The sequence below is a fragment of the Mustela erminea genome, chromosome 3 (assembly GCF_009829155.1).
Source record: "Mustela erminea isolate mMusErm1 chromosome 3, mMusErm1.Pri, whole genome shotgun sequence".
NCBI lineage: Eukaryota > Metazoa > Chordata > Mammalia > Carnivora > Mustelidae > Mustela > Mustela erminea.
In genome coordinates, this window is record NC_045616.1 from 87,400,456 (window position 1) to 87,413,899 (window position 13,444).

Here is a 13,444-nt window from a genome sequence, read left to right on the forward strand (position 1 = left end):
AGAGGGGGGTCCCGGGAGCAGATGGAGGAAAGAAGAAGGAGTTACTGAGCCACAAGCAACACTGAGAAAGCCCAGGGCTGAGAGAGCATAGCCTCATAGCCTGGGGCACTCACCTGTCAGTCACTGCCTGGTGATGGGTGGGGGTGACAAGAATGCCCCTTGAGGGCAACCTACCATTTGAGGGGTGGGGGCTGCCTGGGGCCAGACAATGCAGTGGGGTCAAATTCGGACTTGTAGGACAAGGGTAGGAAGAGCACGAGATCTTTTAGCAATGCCTGGAGTCGACACAGATGGGGGGCACATCTTATCCTGCAAACCCTAATTCCCCTGTGCCTCAGCTGTTCTCATTGTCCTGCTTGGGGACAGGCAGATCTCAGAGAGATAGAGACAGGGAAGCTAAGTTGCCCAACTCCCAGCTCTGCTTAAAGAACCATGGCCAGCAAGCAGCTGTTAGGAAGGGGGCTGGAGAAAGGAGGAGCCCCAGGACATGGTGGGGAGGGTCAGTGAGAAGACACGCCCCTTTTCTGCCTCCCCGACTCACATGTCCGTGCAGGTCCGTGTTGAGCAGCATCAGAGCACAGGTGAGTGTATGGATCCCATCTAAATCAGAGATGGTGGCACCCTCAGTGTGAGGACCCAGTTCTTCACCAAACCCAGCCACCCAACTGTCTCCTGACAGAGTCAACCTGGTGGCCTTGGAGACAGGAAGAGGCCAGCTACCAGCCAAACGCACCTCAGGGCCCAGGACCTATGGGATGCTCCCTGACCCACCCCCACCACAGCACCAGAGTCACTTGCCTGCCCCAGGTCAGGGCCAACCCCTCCCCTCAGAGGGCCCCCGATCACCCTGGGCCTGTTCTAAGCCAGACTCCTTCCTCCTGTGACCGAACTCATCTTGAGACTCAGACCCAGGAGCGGCGCTGGGTCCTGGACTATGTCCCTACCATGGCCTGTGTCTCCTCCAAAAACTGGCCTCATCCCCCAGGTCCTGGGACTCGGGTCCATCCACAGGGAAAGTCCTGCCGCTCAGTTGACTAAGAGGGCCCCGCCCCAGGACTCCACCCCAGGCCTCCCACCGCACCAACAACCAGCACTGCAATGGGGGGCCGAGGAGAACAGAACACCACAGGCCCGAATCTAGGACGGCAGACTCCCAGGCACGAAGAATGACCATAGGCAAGACATTCGGAAGGTGTCTTGTCCAGCAAGCAGACCTCATTCCAGGTGCCATAGTTCCTGTGTTCCATGTTTAGCCAGCAGGATAGAAGCGGCTGTTGGCGGGGTTGGGGGGAAGCCGGGGCCCCGCGGAGCAGCAGGTAGGGCAGGCGGCCGTACCTTCCGAGGTGCTGTCTTCTGGGTTGCACTGGCGGTACCGGCGGGAGAAGTGCGTCAGGACCCGCTCACGCTCCTGCGTCTCCCCCATCAGCGGGAAGGCCTTCAGGAAGGTTCTGGAGGGCAATTTAAGGATGCTGGAGACCTCTAGAGTCCCTCAGTCAGTATGGATCCTCACCCGGGGAAGAACTCGCTGCCACCACCACCACGCATGCACACGCACGCACGCACCACATAAACCCGTCGGAGGGGGCGGGGGCTCCAGTGCACAGGCACCTTCCCCAGGACAGCTTCCGGATTGTGGAGGCTAGGGGGCTTTAGAATTTCAGCCCTCAGTGCCTTCCAGGAAGCGGACAGGGGACAGAGTGTGAAGAATAAAGGCCCCTCAGTTCTGCCGTGGACCTGCTTCAGGATAAACGCCCACTTCTATCACCCTCCTCTCTGGCGAGGCCTGCATGGGCCACACCTGCCCCCCACCCTCTCGTGCCCCCCACCCCACCCCCAGCTCCTCCTCAGTCATTCCTGTTCCTCACTGGATGTGCCCCCAGCTGAACCCCAAGCCCCACCTTGGCCTCCCTCACCCTTCCCCCACACCAAGTCTGAACTGACAGTGACTTGTTCTTCACCCTTGATCTCAAACCCTCCTCCTCCTCGGCCCTCATCATACACCCAGCACACTCACTGTGGCCTCCAGACTGGGGCACCCCTGTGCCTCTCTGATACATTCCCCCTGAAGACACGGAGCAGCCTTTCTAAACACACATGCAGTTGAGACTCATCCCTGCTTAGAACCTGTCACTGTCTCCCCAGAGTGCTCAGGATAATAGCCAAGCTCCTCATGTTCTGGCCTTCACAGAACATGTTCCCACCACACTCCTGTCCCTCCAAGCTCACCCCCATCCACCTTCCACACCATATTCACACCCCAGCCAGGACGGGCACCTTTCCAGCTCCATGCCTCTGGGGACGCTGAAGCTGTCTGAAAGGACCTTCCCTCCTCTACTGGGCACCTCTACCCACCTCTCCTGGCCCACTTCAAAAGCCACTGGCTTTCAGGGGCCCTAGGAGTTGATCCCAAAACCACAGGGGCTGGGATATGGGGCCTAGGCACCCCTCTTCTTAGGAAGAAAAACTGCAAACCGAGCAAATTCAAGCCTCTATCTGTGCAGCGCTCCTGAGACTAGTTCATTCCTAATTTCACTATGGTTCATTTCATTTCTGGAAAGCCCACTTTGCTTTATGCTCTCTCATGCTGTTCCTGAGGCCCCCCTGGAAGCCCACTTTGCTTTATGCTCTCTCATGCTGTTCCTGAGGCCCCCCTGGGATCAAGAAGGCCATGGTCTTCTTCAATCCCAGGCAGTCAACTGCCATACAAAACACGCTGTCTGTCATCTAGTCTCCCCTTCCTCCCACCCCCGGTCTCTCCTGTTCCCTGTTCTCTTCCTCCCATCTGGCAACCAGCTCTGCCCCTCCTCCTCTAACCACACTCCGCTAGGACTTTTTAAAACCCATCCCTCATCCCAGCCTTGACCTGTCCTATCTACAAGCCATCCATCCCTCCCACTCCCCAGGCCAAACACTCCTTCACCAGGGGTCCTCCCCAAGCCCCAATCCGACACAGCCACCACCAAACTCTCGGGTGGCCCCCAGGCTCAGCCTCACCACTGCCTACCCTCTCCCCTGCACCTTGGCCTCACCCATCCCTCTACTCAGTCTTCTGGAGGACCCTCACACCAATCTTTCCTTTAGCCCCACTGCCCACCTCAGACATATCCTCTCCCACCTCAGGCCTATCCTCTCCCACCTGACCCTCTTCAGAAGCCTGCATGCCTCCAGACCAAAGGCCGCCAGCACTACCTCCAAAATAATTCTTTACATCCAGTAACTTCTGTGGCTTTCCAGTGCCTTTGCAGTTAAGCCTCAGTCTACAAGGCTCTCCAGCACAATACCCAGGCCTCTGATTGTGACCTGACCCACCAAACGTCTTTTCCCACCACTCTTCCTCATTCCAGTGCAAACTTCAGACTCAGCTCAGGACAGAGCAACTTGCAGCAGCACAATATCTCCCCTGAGAACCTGAGATAAGCCAGACAGAATACATCTCTCATAAGCTCTCAGGAAGCCACTGGGCCAAACTTCCAGGAAGGAGAGAATGGAGGTGAGAGGTTCATCTACAGATAATTTTCCTTGGGGACATTGCTGATTATGTGCAAAGGCAAGAGGCAGAAGACTTGGTTTCAGACACAAACCTGGAGACCTAAGGGGTTGTGAATATATGGCCAATATTCCCTTTGAGAAGTCTGCCAAATTCTGAAGATGTGAGGGGCAGGATGCTAAGAAGCTAAGCAGAAAACCTCTAAGAAGTAGAAGAACTGAGTTTGTTTTGTTTTGTTTTGACACTCTACCTATATTGAGGAGACACAATTAGGATTCAGGACCCACCAAAGGGAGAGGCCCCAGTGAACACACTATGCTTCTAGTGGAAAGCCATGCGGTCCTCCACCCTGTGATGGGAGATCCCTGAGTTTACCAAACTTTGGTGCAGCCTTTCCTCAGCTCAGCCATGGTCAGATTAAGAGTACACCCCCTGCCCTACCTCTAACTGCCTAGCAAAGGACAAGGTAAACTTTCGCTGGAGGAAAATACAATTATCTAGAACCTCTCTAATTTTATACAAAATGTACAGCATCTCATAAAAAAAAAATTACTGAGCGTGCAGAGAGACAGGATGTATGATGGAACACCAAGAGAAGAACAAGAGACAAAAGAAACAGATGAGATGATTCCAAAGATACAAATATTGGGATGAGCAGGCTTTGAAATAAGGACTTTGAAATAACTAGGATTAGTATGTTCAAAAAGAGAGGGAAAGATGGAATAAATGAATGGAAAGATGAGAAATTCCCCCCTCGAGAATTAGAATCTATTTTTTTATAATTTAACAAAATGAAAATTTTAGGGGCTCCTGGGTGGCTCAGTCATTAAGCATCTGCCTTCAGCTCAGGTCATGATCTCAGGGTCCTGGGATCAGAGTCCCACATCAGGCTCCCTGCTCAGCTGGAAGCCTGCTTCTCCCTCTCCCACTCCCCCTGCTTGTGTTCCCTCTCTTACTGTGTCTCTCTCTGTCAGATAAATAAATAAAATCTTTAAAAAAAAGAAAGAAAGAACATTCTAGAACTGAAAAATATAATAATAAAAAGTTGAAAATTTAATAAATGGATTTAACAGCATATTAGACACAGAAAAAAGGGTAAATGAACTAAAAGCAGGTCAACAGAAAATATCCCAAGTGAAGCAGAGAAAAAGGAATGGAAAATACATTTTTTTAAGTGTGGGGGACATGTGGGACACAGTGAGATCTGCCATCTGGGGACCACCCCCCACTTAGCACAGAGATTGCGAATCTCCCTACTCCCCAAGGGCTGTGGCCTGCTATCTCCCTGTGGGCCCTGCCTGTCGACTGGCTGCCCTCTATTCCCTACCCTCCACCCCTTGGAGCCTGCACCTGACCCTCCTGAAGGCTACTGTCTGTATCCAAACACCAGAGGACCTGAGATCAAACCCCATTTTTGCCATCTCCTCCCTCAGGGACAGAGGGGGAATCACTTTACCTAATGATTGGTTCCTCATTTGTGAACAGCAGTCCTAACACCTACGCTGCAGGGGTGTGGTCAGGATGAATTCCAAAGGGTATGGAAAGACCCATCCTGTCTGGCAAACAGGAAGTGCTCAAATACTGGCAAGTCCTTTGCCCTTCAGCTCCAGAAACCTCAAGATGGCATTCCCACCCTCCTACGCTCAGCCGTCTACCAATAACCGGGGGCTGTTGTGCTCATGGCCCCTTCTCCACAACATTCCTGGGAGGGTCCAGAGACTCACCCAAGGTTGCACAGCAAGTTTATGACAGAGCTTGCATGAGAATCCAGATGTGTGGCCTGTATCCCATGTGGCTACCCCCCCATCCCAGCCCCACTGACCTGAGCGCTCGGTCCAGGGTCAGGCCCGAGAAGTCGAAGAAGCTGAGATACTCCCCGGCCACCAGCCTGCTGAACTCATTGCTGTCAGGAGAGCATAGGGTGTTCGTTAGAAGCAGGGCACATCCACCAACAGGAAGCACATGGGCAGTGAGCCTTGGGGGACCCAGAGCCACCCACCCGAGCTGCCCTTCCCTAGGCTGCCTCCCCCTGCCAGCCAGCTGGGCTATGACAGTCCATCCTTGGGTAGGAGGGGGTCAGGAAGGCTTCCTAAAGGAGATGAGGTCTCTGTGAAGACAGCAGACCTATAGGAAAGTAAGAGCCAGTGAGGTGAAGGGAGTAGGGAGACGGATGACGCAAAGTGTCCCCAGTAAAGGAAACTGCACATGTCCAAATAGCTATCAGCAGGGCCCTGTGGCCAGAGAGCAGGAGTAGTGGCAGCAAGAGATGAGGTAGGGAGTGGGGCACAACAGCCAAGGGAAGGATGGGTAGCGTTCAAGAAGGGGGTAAAGAAGGGAGGGGTTGAGTGAGTGGGTCAGATCTGTGTGTGGAACACTGTCCGCTGAGTGGAGACCACTAGGAGCTGCAGGGGCTGCTTCCTAGAGAGACAGAGAGTTTGGGGAGGAGTGAGATTTCCAAAGCAGAATCCACAGGCGATGGAACGGTGCAGTGCATGACCCCAGGAGGTGGGCTGTGGGGAGGTGTCCAGAGCTGGACATCAGGTGGGGCTGGATGTCCCAGTGTGAGAGATGGCAGCTGGTTAATGGTTGGAGAAAGGGGATGACCCCAAGCGAGAGAAGGGTGCAGACCTAGGACAGAGGTCAGAGGAAGCCCCTTCTTCTCAGGCCAACTGAGAAGAGAGAGGGCGCCCCTGAAGGAAACAGAGAAACACAGCCAGAGAGAGCCAGGGGTGCAGGGTCCTGGAGGCCAAGGGAGAGTTTCAAGAATACTGGAGAGATGAATTCTTATCAGAAAAGAGAACAAATTTCCACCTGAACGTATCCAAGCCCCAAGCTCTCCCCCATTTATAGGAGACTTGGGACTGGGGAAATGTAGAAAGCGTGACATAACTCCGTGGGGACACCAAATTCAAATCATGGGAAATTCTTCCTGACAAATGGCTCCATTTCTTCTACAGATACATGGCCTTAGACAAAGTAGGCAGCCCGGCAGCCTATTATGAGACTTAAGAGGAAAAAAAGAGAGACTCAAGAGACATGGTGCCCAAAGGCAAAGCATGGACCTCATTTGCATCCTGATATGAAGAAGCATTTCTGAGACAAATTATTAAACTAAGACTAAATGTTAGACACTCTATGGAATGTTGGTTAGTTTTGTTAAAAATTATAATGGAATGATGATTATATTTAAAAATCCTCATCAGTTAGAGACACATAGTGAAGTATTTATGGATCAAATGACAGAGTGTCTAAAATATGCCTTAAAATATCCCAGCAAAATGGGTCGGGGGTGGGGAAGGGGGATGTTGTTAACTTTGAAGCTGAGTAATGGGTATGTGGAGATTTCATATATTTTCTCTGTTTTTGTGTATGGTTGAAATTTGCAAAACAAAAATTGTACAGAAGGAAAAAGAAAGTAGTGGGGTATGTCTGCAATGTTGAGGAGGGATAAACTGAGGCCAGGTAGCAGCCCTTGAACTCAAAGACAAAGGCTGCTAACTTGGCCCTGACCGGGAAGGTGTGCTGAAGGCAGATGGCGGGAAGGGAAGCCTGCCCCAGGGGTTGAATGTGGAGAGGGGGAGTGCACTGAGACCACCCAGGGCAGAAAACTTGAGAATTCTGATTGCCAAGAAGCTGGGGAGGAAGTGCAGTTGTGGAAGAATTTTTGTTTTCAGATGGGAGAGACTTAAGCAGGTTGGAAACTCTTGTAGAGGAGGGGCTGAAGGATGGAAGGCTGCAAATCAAACATAACCTAGGCTCCAGGAGAATGTCATTAAGTTGAAGGTGGAGGTCACAGTCCAGAAGGAGAGGTGAGGCTTCAAAGTCATGATGTAATGTCTGGGCTGGGGCTGGGAGGCAGGAGAAATGGGAGGCTAAGAAGGGTAAAGGAGGAAGCAGAGAGAGAAATGGGGGGTGGGGGTAGCCGGGGAGGGGGTGCTGGGCTGGGGGAGGAGGGAGCGGGGGTTGGGGGAAGGATCCCAAGCAGAGCTGGCCTCAGCTTTTTCAGTCAGTTTCGACTTGGGGCCTAGGGGCTGGACTGCCCCTTTGACTTGAGAGCTGTGACTGCCTCCCCATCTCAGAGCCTAAATGTGGGGATGAGAGGCCCCCTGGAGGAAGAGCAGAGGCAGGTGGCCATGCTGATAGTCGGAAACACATGGGGTGTGTCTGCTGATTCCCTCAGTCCCTGCCTGTCCCCCCATCCCCCCACAGCCCCAGCACTCCCATGTGGCTAGTTCCCTTTCCCCAGTTCCAGGGCCAGGGTTGTGCTTTGGCAGCTTCAGCCCCCTTAGCCAGTCCCAAAAGACTGAGAGTGGGGCTTAATGACAGCCAAGAACCCCTTCCCAGTTCCTGGGTCCCCAGCAGTCCCCGCCCAGGCCCAGGTTCTCCTCTTCCCCAGCCACGCCCCCCTGCTCTGTCCTCACACCATCACCATAACCACAGGCCACATTGTACTCCCCAGCCCCAAGGGACCGCCCCACCACCACCTCCCCTCCCTGAGAGCATGGGCCTTGCCCAGGCAGCCCAGAAAGGAAACAGATTTAGGGCAAGGCCAGGAATGAGGACAGTAGCAGGAGGAGGAGCTCTTGGGGACTATTGGGAACACCCCAAGCACCAGACACCCTTGTCAGTAGTCACCCACACCTCCTTCAGGCTGAGGAAGACACTGGGTTTGCCCGGGGTGGGGGGTATGCAAACAACTCACTTCTTGCCTAGCTGCCGGGCAACATCACAGCGCTGAAAACCCTCAAGGTGGTAGAGGCGGCGGGCCAGCCGTCGAGCGGCCTCACTGACGCCCTGGCACCCGTTGGTCAGTGGGTCTGTACTGCCCGGCTCCAGCCCCTCTGAGCTGCTCAGTTCTGAGTCCGAGTCTGAAAAGCCATCCTTTAGGCTGGGGTCACTGCACAAGGAAGGTAGGGACAGAAAGAAGGGGACCAGGGTCAGAGCCCTGGGAAGAGGCTGGGAGGTCTCCCCAGGCCTCTGAAAACCACCCAGGTACCAAAGCAGGGGCAGAACCCCACTGTATCAGGAGGGAATCTAGTCAGACTTTTACAAGAGCCCCACAGTGAAATCACTAGAAGCTACATGATCAACACAGCACAGCTCTCTGGCCCCACCACAGCTAGAAGGGCATAAGAGGGAAGCAGGGAACCTGAGGACCAGGGTGGGAGGTCTGGGATGCCGCGACCATAGAAAGGGCTTGTTCACTCTGGGCACTGGCTCGCCCTCATCTGCAGTGCCTGCTCTGGGTCTCAGTTTCCCCATCTGCCTAACATTTCTCCCAGTTCCCAGCGTAGGCTCTACCTCACCTGGCTGAGTTCAGCAACTTGTCTGTGTCCTCCTCCTCCTCCTCCTCCTCCTCCTCGTCCCCACCTGGACCCCGGGGTCCGTCTTCATGGAAGCCATTGGGCACGGCTGTGCGAGACAGGCGGCTCAGGACATTCTCTGATCGGCTGCTGGAGATGGAGCATCGCAGGGGGCTGCCCAGCTCCCCATCACCACCAGCTGCTCCCATGTCCCCCTCAGTCCCCATGTCCCCAGTGCCCAAGCTGTGCCCTGGCTCGGGGCTATCACGGGCCCGCTGCTGGATGAGAGGTGTTAGGGGGGCCTCGAAGCTGACGCAACTGTCACTCTCATCCGTGAGGCTCAACACATCCAGGGAGTCAAGGCTGCTGTACTGGGTTCCCCGAAGCAGATCTGACTCCACGATCTTCTCAAACGTGGCACTGAAGCCGTCCCGCACATCCGGCTCTCCCGGGCCACCCAGCCTGTGGGATACAAGGACCAGTCACCATGCTGCCAGGAGGCCTCCCTTTCCATGGGCTAGGATGGCACCCATCCACATCTGGGAGCTCCACGGGGGCAGGCTCAGGCATGGATGGTGTCCTGTTTATTCTTTCAGCCCAGATTTCCTGGGCACAAGACGCCAGATGCTGGGCTGCGTGCTAAGGTACAGCAATGCAAAAGGATGGGCGTGGTCCTCCTCAGTGTCCACCCTGTCTCTGGCCCAGAGTAGACATCATTTATTTGCTAAATGAATGAATGGGAGGCCTTTCCTTCCACTGTGGCCCAGGGGCTGCTGCCTCCAGGCTTCCCAGAGCCGCGTGGGTATCCCCCACACAACTAGGGTCATGCTCGGTCAAAACTTTGCCATCCCCACAGCCTGAGAGGCTCTCAGCTTAGCTGACCACACTGTAACTCTCAGGCTTGGCCTTAATATCACCTCCTCAGAGAGACTGAGGATCCTCAGGGTATCTCCTCCCTAGCTGCCAGCCCCTGTCAGCATTTCCCATCTGTTCCCCAGTCCCACCCCTCACAAGGCCAGGGAATAGTCAACACACAATCCGTGCTCAGTAAACCCTGAAGAACGGCGGGAGGGGTGAACCTACAGGTATTTATCAGCCCCCTGGCCTCCCAGTGCGCAGAAACCACCGCAGGACCTTGACCTGTCCCTGCAAGAGGCCTGGGCTGGCAATTCCTCTGCCATAGGGCTCTTCCCTCATGCTGAAGCCCTCCTTCCTCACCCCTTTCTCCATGAGGTCTGCCCTGAGTACCCTCTTTATAATTGGGACCCACCTCCAAACACCTCAGCCCTTTTTTCCTACTTGATTTTTTTTCCAAAGCACTTACCCCCCTTTCTACATACTATATAATTATTACTTTCACGATTTATTGTCTATCCCCCCGAGACCCTGAGCTCCATCATAGTAGGAATTTTTGTATGTTCTGTTCACTGAAGTATTCCCAGCACCTAGAACAGAACACACAGAGGTAAACTGAGGCATCCCGGGAAGAATCTTACCCACTGGGGAGATACATAGGGAAGACAGGTAAGGAAGAGGAGACACTGAAAAACAGCAAGATCAAGAGAGATGGAACACAAGAGCCACAAGAAGAAAAAGAGAGAGAGAGGAAGAAAAGTAAGAGAGACAAGAAATAGACTGAGAAAAAGAGAAACAGAGAGGAAGAGATAGAGAGAGAGACAGAACATAGAGACAGCGAGGAGAAGAGACCCAAAGGAAGAAGCAGGCTGAGTCCAGCCCATTTCAGATACATCAAGGTCCGCCCTTGCAAAGTGGCACACCCCTCATTCCCCCTGCGGATCGGCCACACACTGCTTCTCCCAGCCCCTGCGGCCTCAGAGAGTCCAAGCTCTATTTGGAGGACTGGGAAGTACCCCCTCCCCTCAGACACCTCCTTGGACCCCAAGTCTGAGATGTGGTCCTACTGTGTTCCCTGCAAAAGCATACTGACCTGAGAGAGGAACTGGAGTCCCAGCCCGCTGCCCCCTGCCCAGTTCCAGCAGATTGAGATCTGAGCCTCATTAGGCCTTCTCTTGCTGGAGAAGCAAGTGGAGAGGAGGGCAAGAATCTAAGAAGTAGCAGGACACCTGGAAGTAAGCTGGGGTGGAGTTGTCTCTGGTGACCTCCAGGAACAGGGAAGGAACATAAGGGTCACTGCCCTGGTTACCAGAGCAGATGCCAGACACCTGCCCAGCAAAGGGACCTCTGCTAGGCCTATGCTAGGTTCCAGAGACATCTGAATAATACAGATCTCTGCCCTTGGGGGAGCTCTCATCTCACTGTCAGAGCCTGAATGGTCTCCCCCATCCCACTACCTCCCACCTTCTCATGCACCAGAGCAGACCTGAGAGGTGGTCCTGACAGAGGCTTGAAGACCATTAGCCTAATCTCCAAACTTCCATCTGCCCCTACCTTCAGCCATCCCCAATAAATACACCACATAAACACAAATAGTATGCTCCAAGAAGCCCCAGACCCTTGTGTGCACCCCACTGCGAGCCAAGTGGCTGTCCTAGGACCTTTCTGGATGGAAACACTCCCGGCCAGAGGATACCTGGTACATGCAGGCACCCAGCCTCACATACTTCCATTCCTATCCACAAAGCTAGCCACCCACACTCAGCCCTAGACCTGGACATGCTGACCCAAGTGTGTACCCACAGATGCACAGGCCAGGCACACACAACCTCCCCCAGACACACACACAAAACCACACAAACCCATGCATATCCATGTGTTCACACATTCCTATACCCACAACAATGCACAGGCCAAACAGAAACATGCATGCCACCTATGCATACTTGCTTGTCCAGGCCAGGGCCCACAACTGTGCACAATAAGACTTCTGTACCACACTAAGATTTTGCTTTTCTCAGCCCACCCTGAGGTCTTCTAGATATTTCCTGTCCCATCCCCACCACTCCCACCCACCCCCATCCAACTAGCACCTCCAAGACATGAGGGTTTCTCCGTCTCCTACGGAGGATAATAGAAATGGGACTGTAACTGCATTAAGTAGGACTGAAGTGAGATTCCTGGTAGAACCTCCAGAGGGCACTCAAGTGAGGGGCAGATGGCAGGGATTAACCCACAAAGTCTACTTTTTTGAGGTCAGTTACAGAATTGGGAGATCTTCATCTCCAGGAAACAGAGGGATGGACCAGATGACCTTCCACGTCAAAGCATTTTGGAACTCAACTCTACTGCCCAGCCTGGGATGGAGGGTGGTGTGTGGTCCTCCAACCCCATATGGATACAGCCCATGATGGTTTGGGAGGCTTTGGGGGTGGAAGGCACAACAGGTCTGCTGGCTTTTGAAATCTAATGGCTCTATCCTTCCAAAACACTCAGAAGCGGAACAAAACAGGGACATGAAATTCCCATTGTATGGAGGAGAAAAACAAGCACCTAAGAGGCTAAGTGGTTAGACCCAGGCCACACAGCACTGGAACAGCTAAATGTAGTGAGCCCCCAACCCAAGACCCCACTTACCCCAGCTGAGTGTCCTCAGTGTCCAGACAGAGATTCTTGGAAACATTGTCCCCCTCTGCCAGCCCACCAGCCCTCCAGGGCCTGGACTCTGTAGAATCTTCCAGAATATTTGAGTCTGGCCCCAGAACTAGGCCATTGGTGAAGGAAAGGCCAAGGCTGAGACCATGGAGAGCTATGTCCGGGCCCTGTATGGGCTCCTCAGTGTCCACCAGAGTGCCCCTCATCTCATGCGCTGGGCTGTTGTAGCTACTGTTCAGGTCCTGGCTGTATGCCATTCCATTCTGGACCCCAGGTTCTTCCTCAGACTCCAAGCTGGGGTCCCAGGCAGCACCACTTTCCCCAGATAGTACAGACGGAAGCTTATCCTCATCCATGGCTGCCACTACTTCCTCCCCGTGCTGACTGCTCCTGGAACTCCCCTAGACCCGGAGGGGAATGAAGAGATGAAGAGGTGAGTCAGACAGGACAGGTGCCGAGGGGTCTAAAACCCAGCACGACCAGCACTGAGCAGCCTGCCTGGGGACAGGAGGATGGCGAGATGATCTTCTCAGGACCTCCTGGCTGGAATACGGGTTAGGCTATGGCACCTTAGGGCAACAGTACCACTCAGGCCAGCTCATTTCTCCCCTGAGCTGCATTCATCCTGTGTGCCCAGTCCTGCCTTCCCCGTTACCTCTTACTTGTCTCTGTTGTGCCCTCCAGAATCCACCAAAGCCCTGTGAGAAAAATCCAGGTTGGGAGGAACTAGGAAAGGGTCCAGGACTTCTCCAAACCCCCTCCCTTTCCTGCCTGTGTATGAGGTAAGCAAAACTCCAGGCTGACAGCAGCCGGTCCCCTTGTTTCTTTCCAAGTTCTCACCCTGATTCCAGGAGCCAGAGAAGAGTGAATCTGTGGGTGAATGGAGGGAAATAAGCTGGGGCTGCCTTCAGAGGGAGATTTAAGAAAGGAGACAAGGAAGTCAACAGAAGTGCAGCTTCATCAGAACCTGACGCCAACCCAGAGAAACCAACCTGAGGGCCCAGGGCAGCCATCCCAGGCCCAGCATGAGGCGCTGTCCAGGGTGCTGGGAGGGTGAGCCGCCACCCAGGACCCTCACCTACACAGTCTGCCTGTCTTCTCTGCCCAGCGCCCAGAGCCCTGACTGCGAGGAGAAAGGAGGAGT

The 13,444-nt window shown here is 54.0% G+C and overlaps 1 protein-coding gene across 5 annotated transcripts in view; it reads right to left on the reverse strand.

The window, feature by feature from the left end:
- The window catches only part of PSD2 (pleckstrin and Sec7 domain containing 2), a 137,038-nt gene that overhangs the window by 24,266 nt on the left and 99,328 nt on the right, over positions 1–13,444 (reverse strand). For 4 of the 5 annotated variants that reach the window (XM_032336526.1, XM_032336530.1, XM_032336529.1 and 1 more), the window contains exons 2-7: positions 12,283–12,701; positions 8,794–9,252; positions 8,190–8,384; positions 5,310–5,390; positions 1,336–1,448; positions 540–600 (exon numbers count right to left, since the gene is read on the reverse strand). In XM_032336526.1, the coding sequence (XP_032192417.1) occupies positions 540–600; positions 1,336–1,448; positions 5,310–5,390; positions 8,190–8,384; positions 8,794–9,252; positions 12,283–12,656 (1,283 nt within the window). In that variant the 5' untranslated portion in view covers positions 12,657–12,701. The remainder of the gene's footprint in view (positions 1–539; positions 601–1,335; positions 1,449–5,309; positions 5,391–8,189; positions 8,385–8,793; positions 9,253–12,282; positions 12,702–13,444) is intronic. The other variant, XM_032336527.1, reaches the window with a different exon arrangement.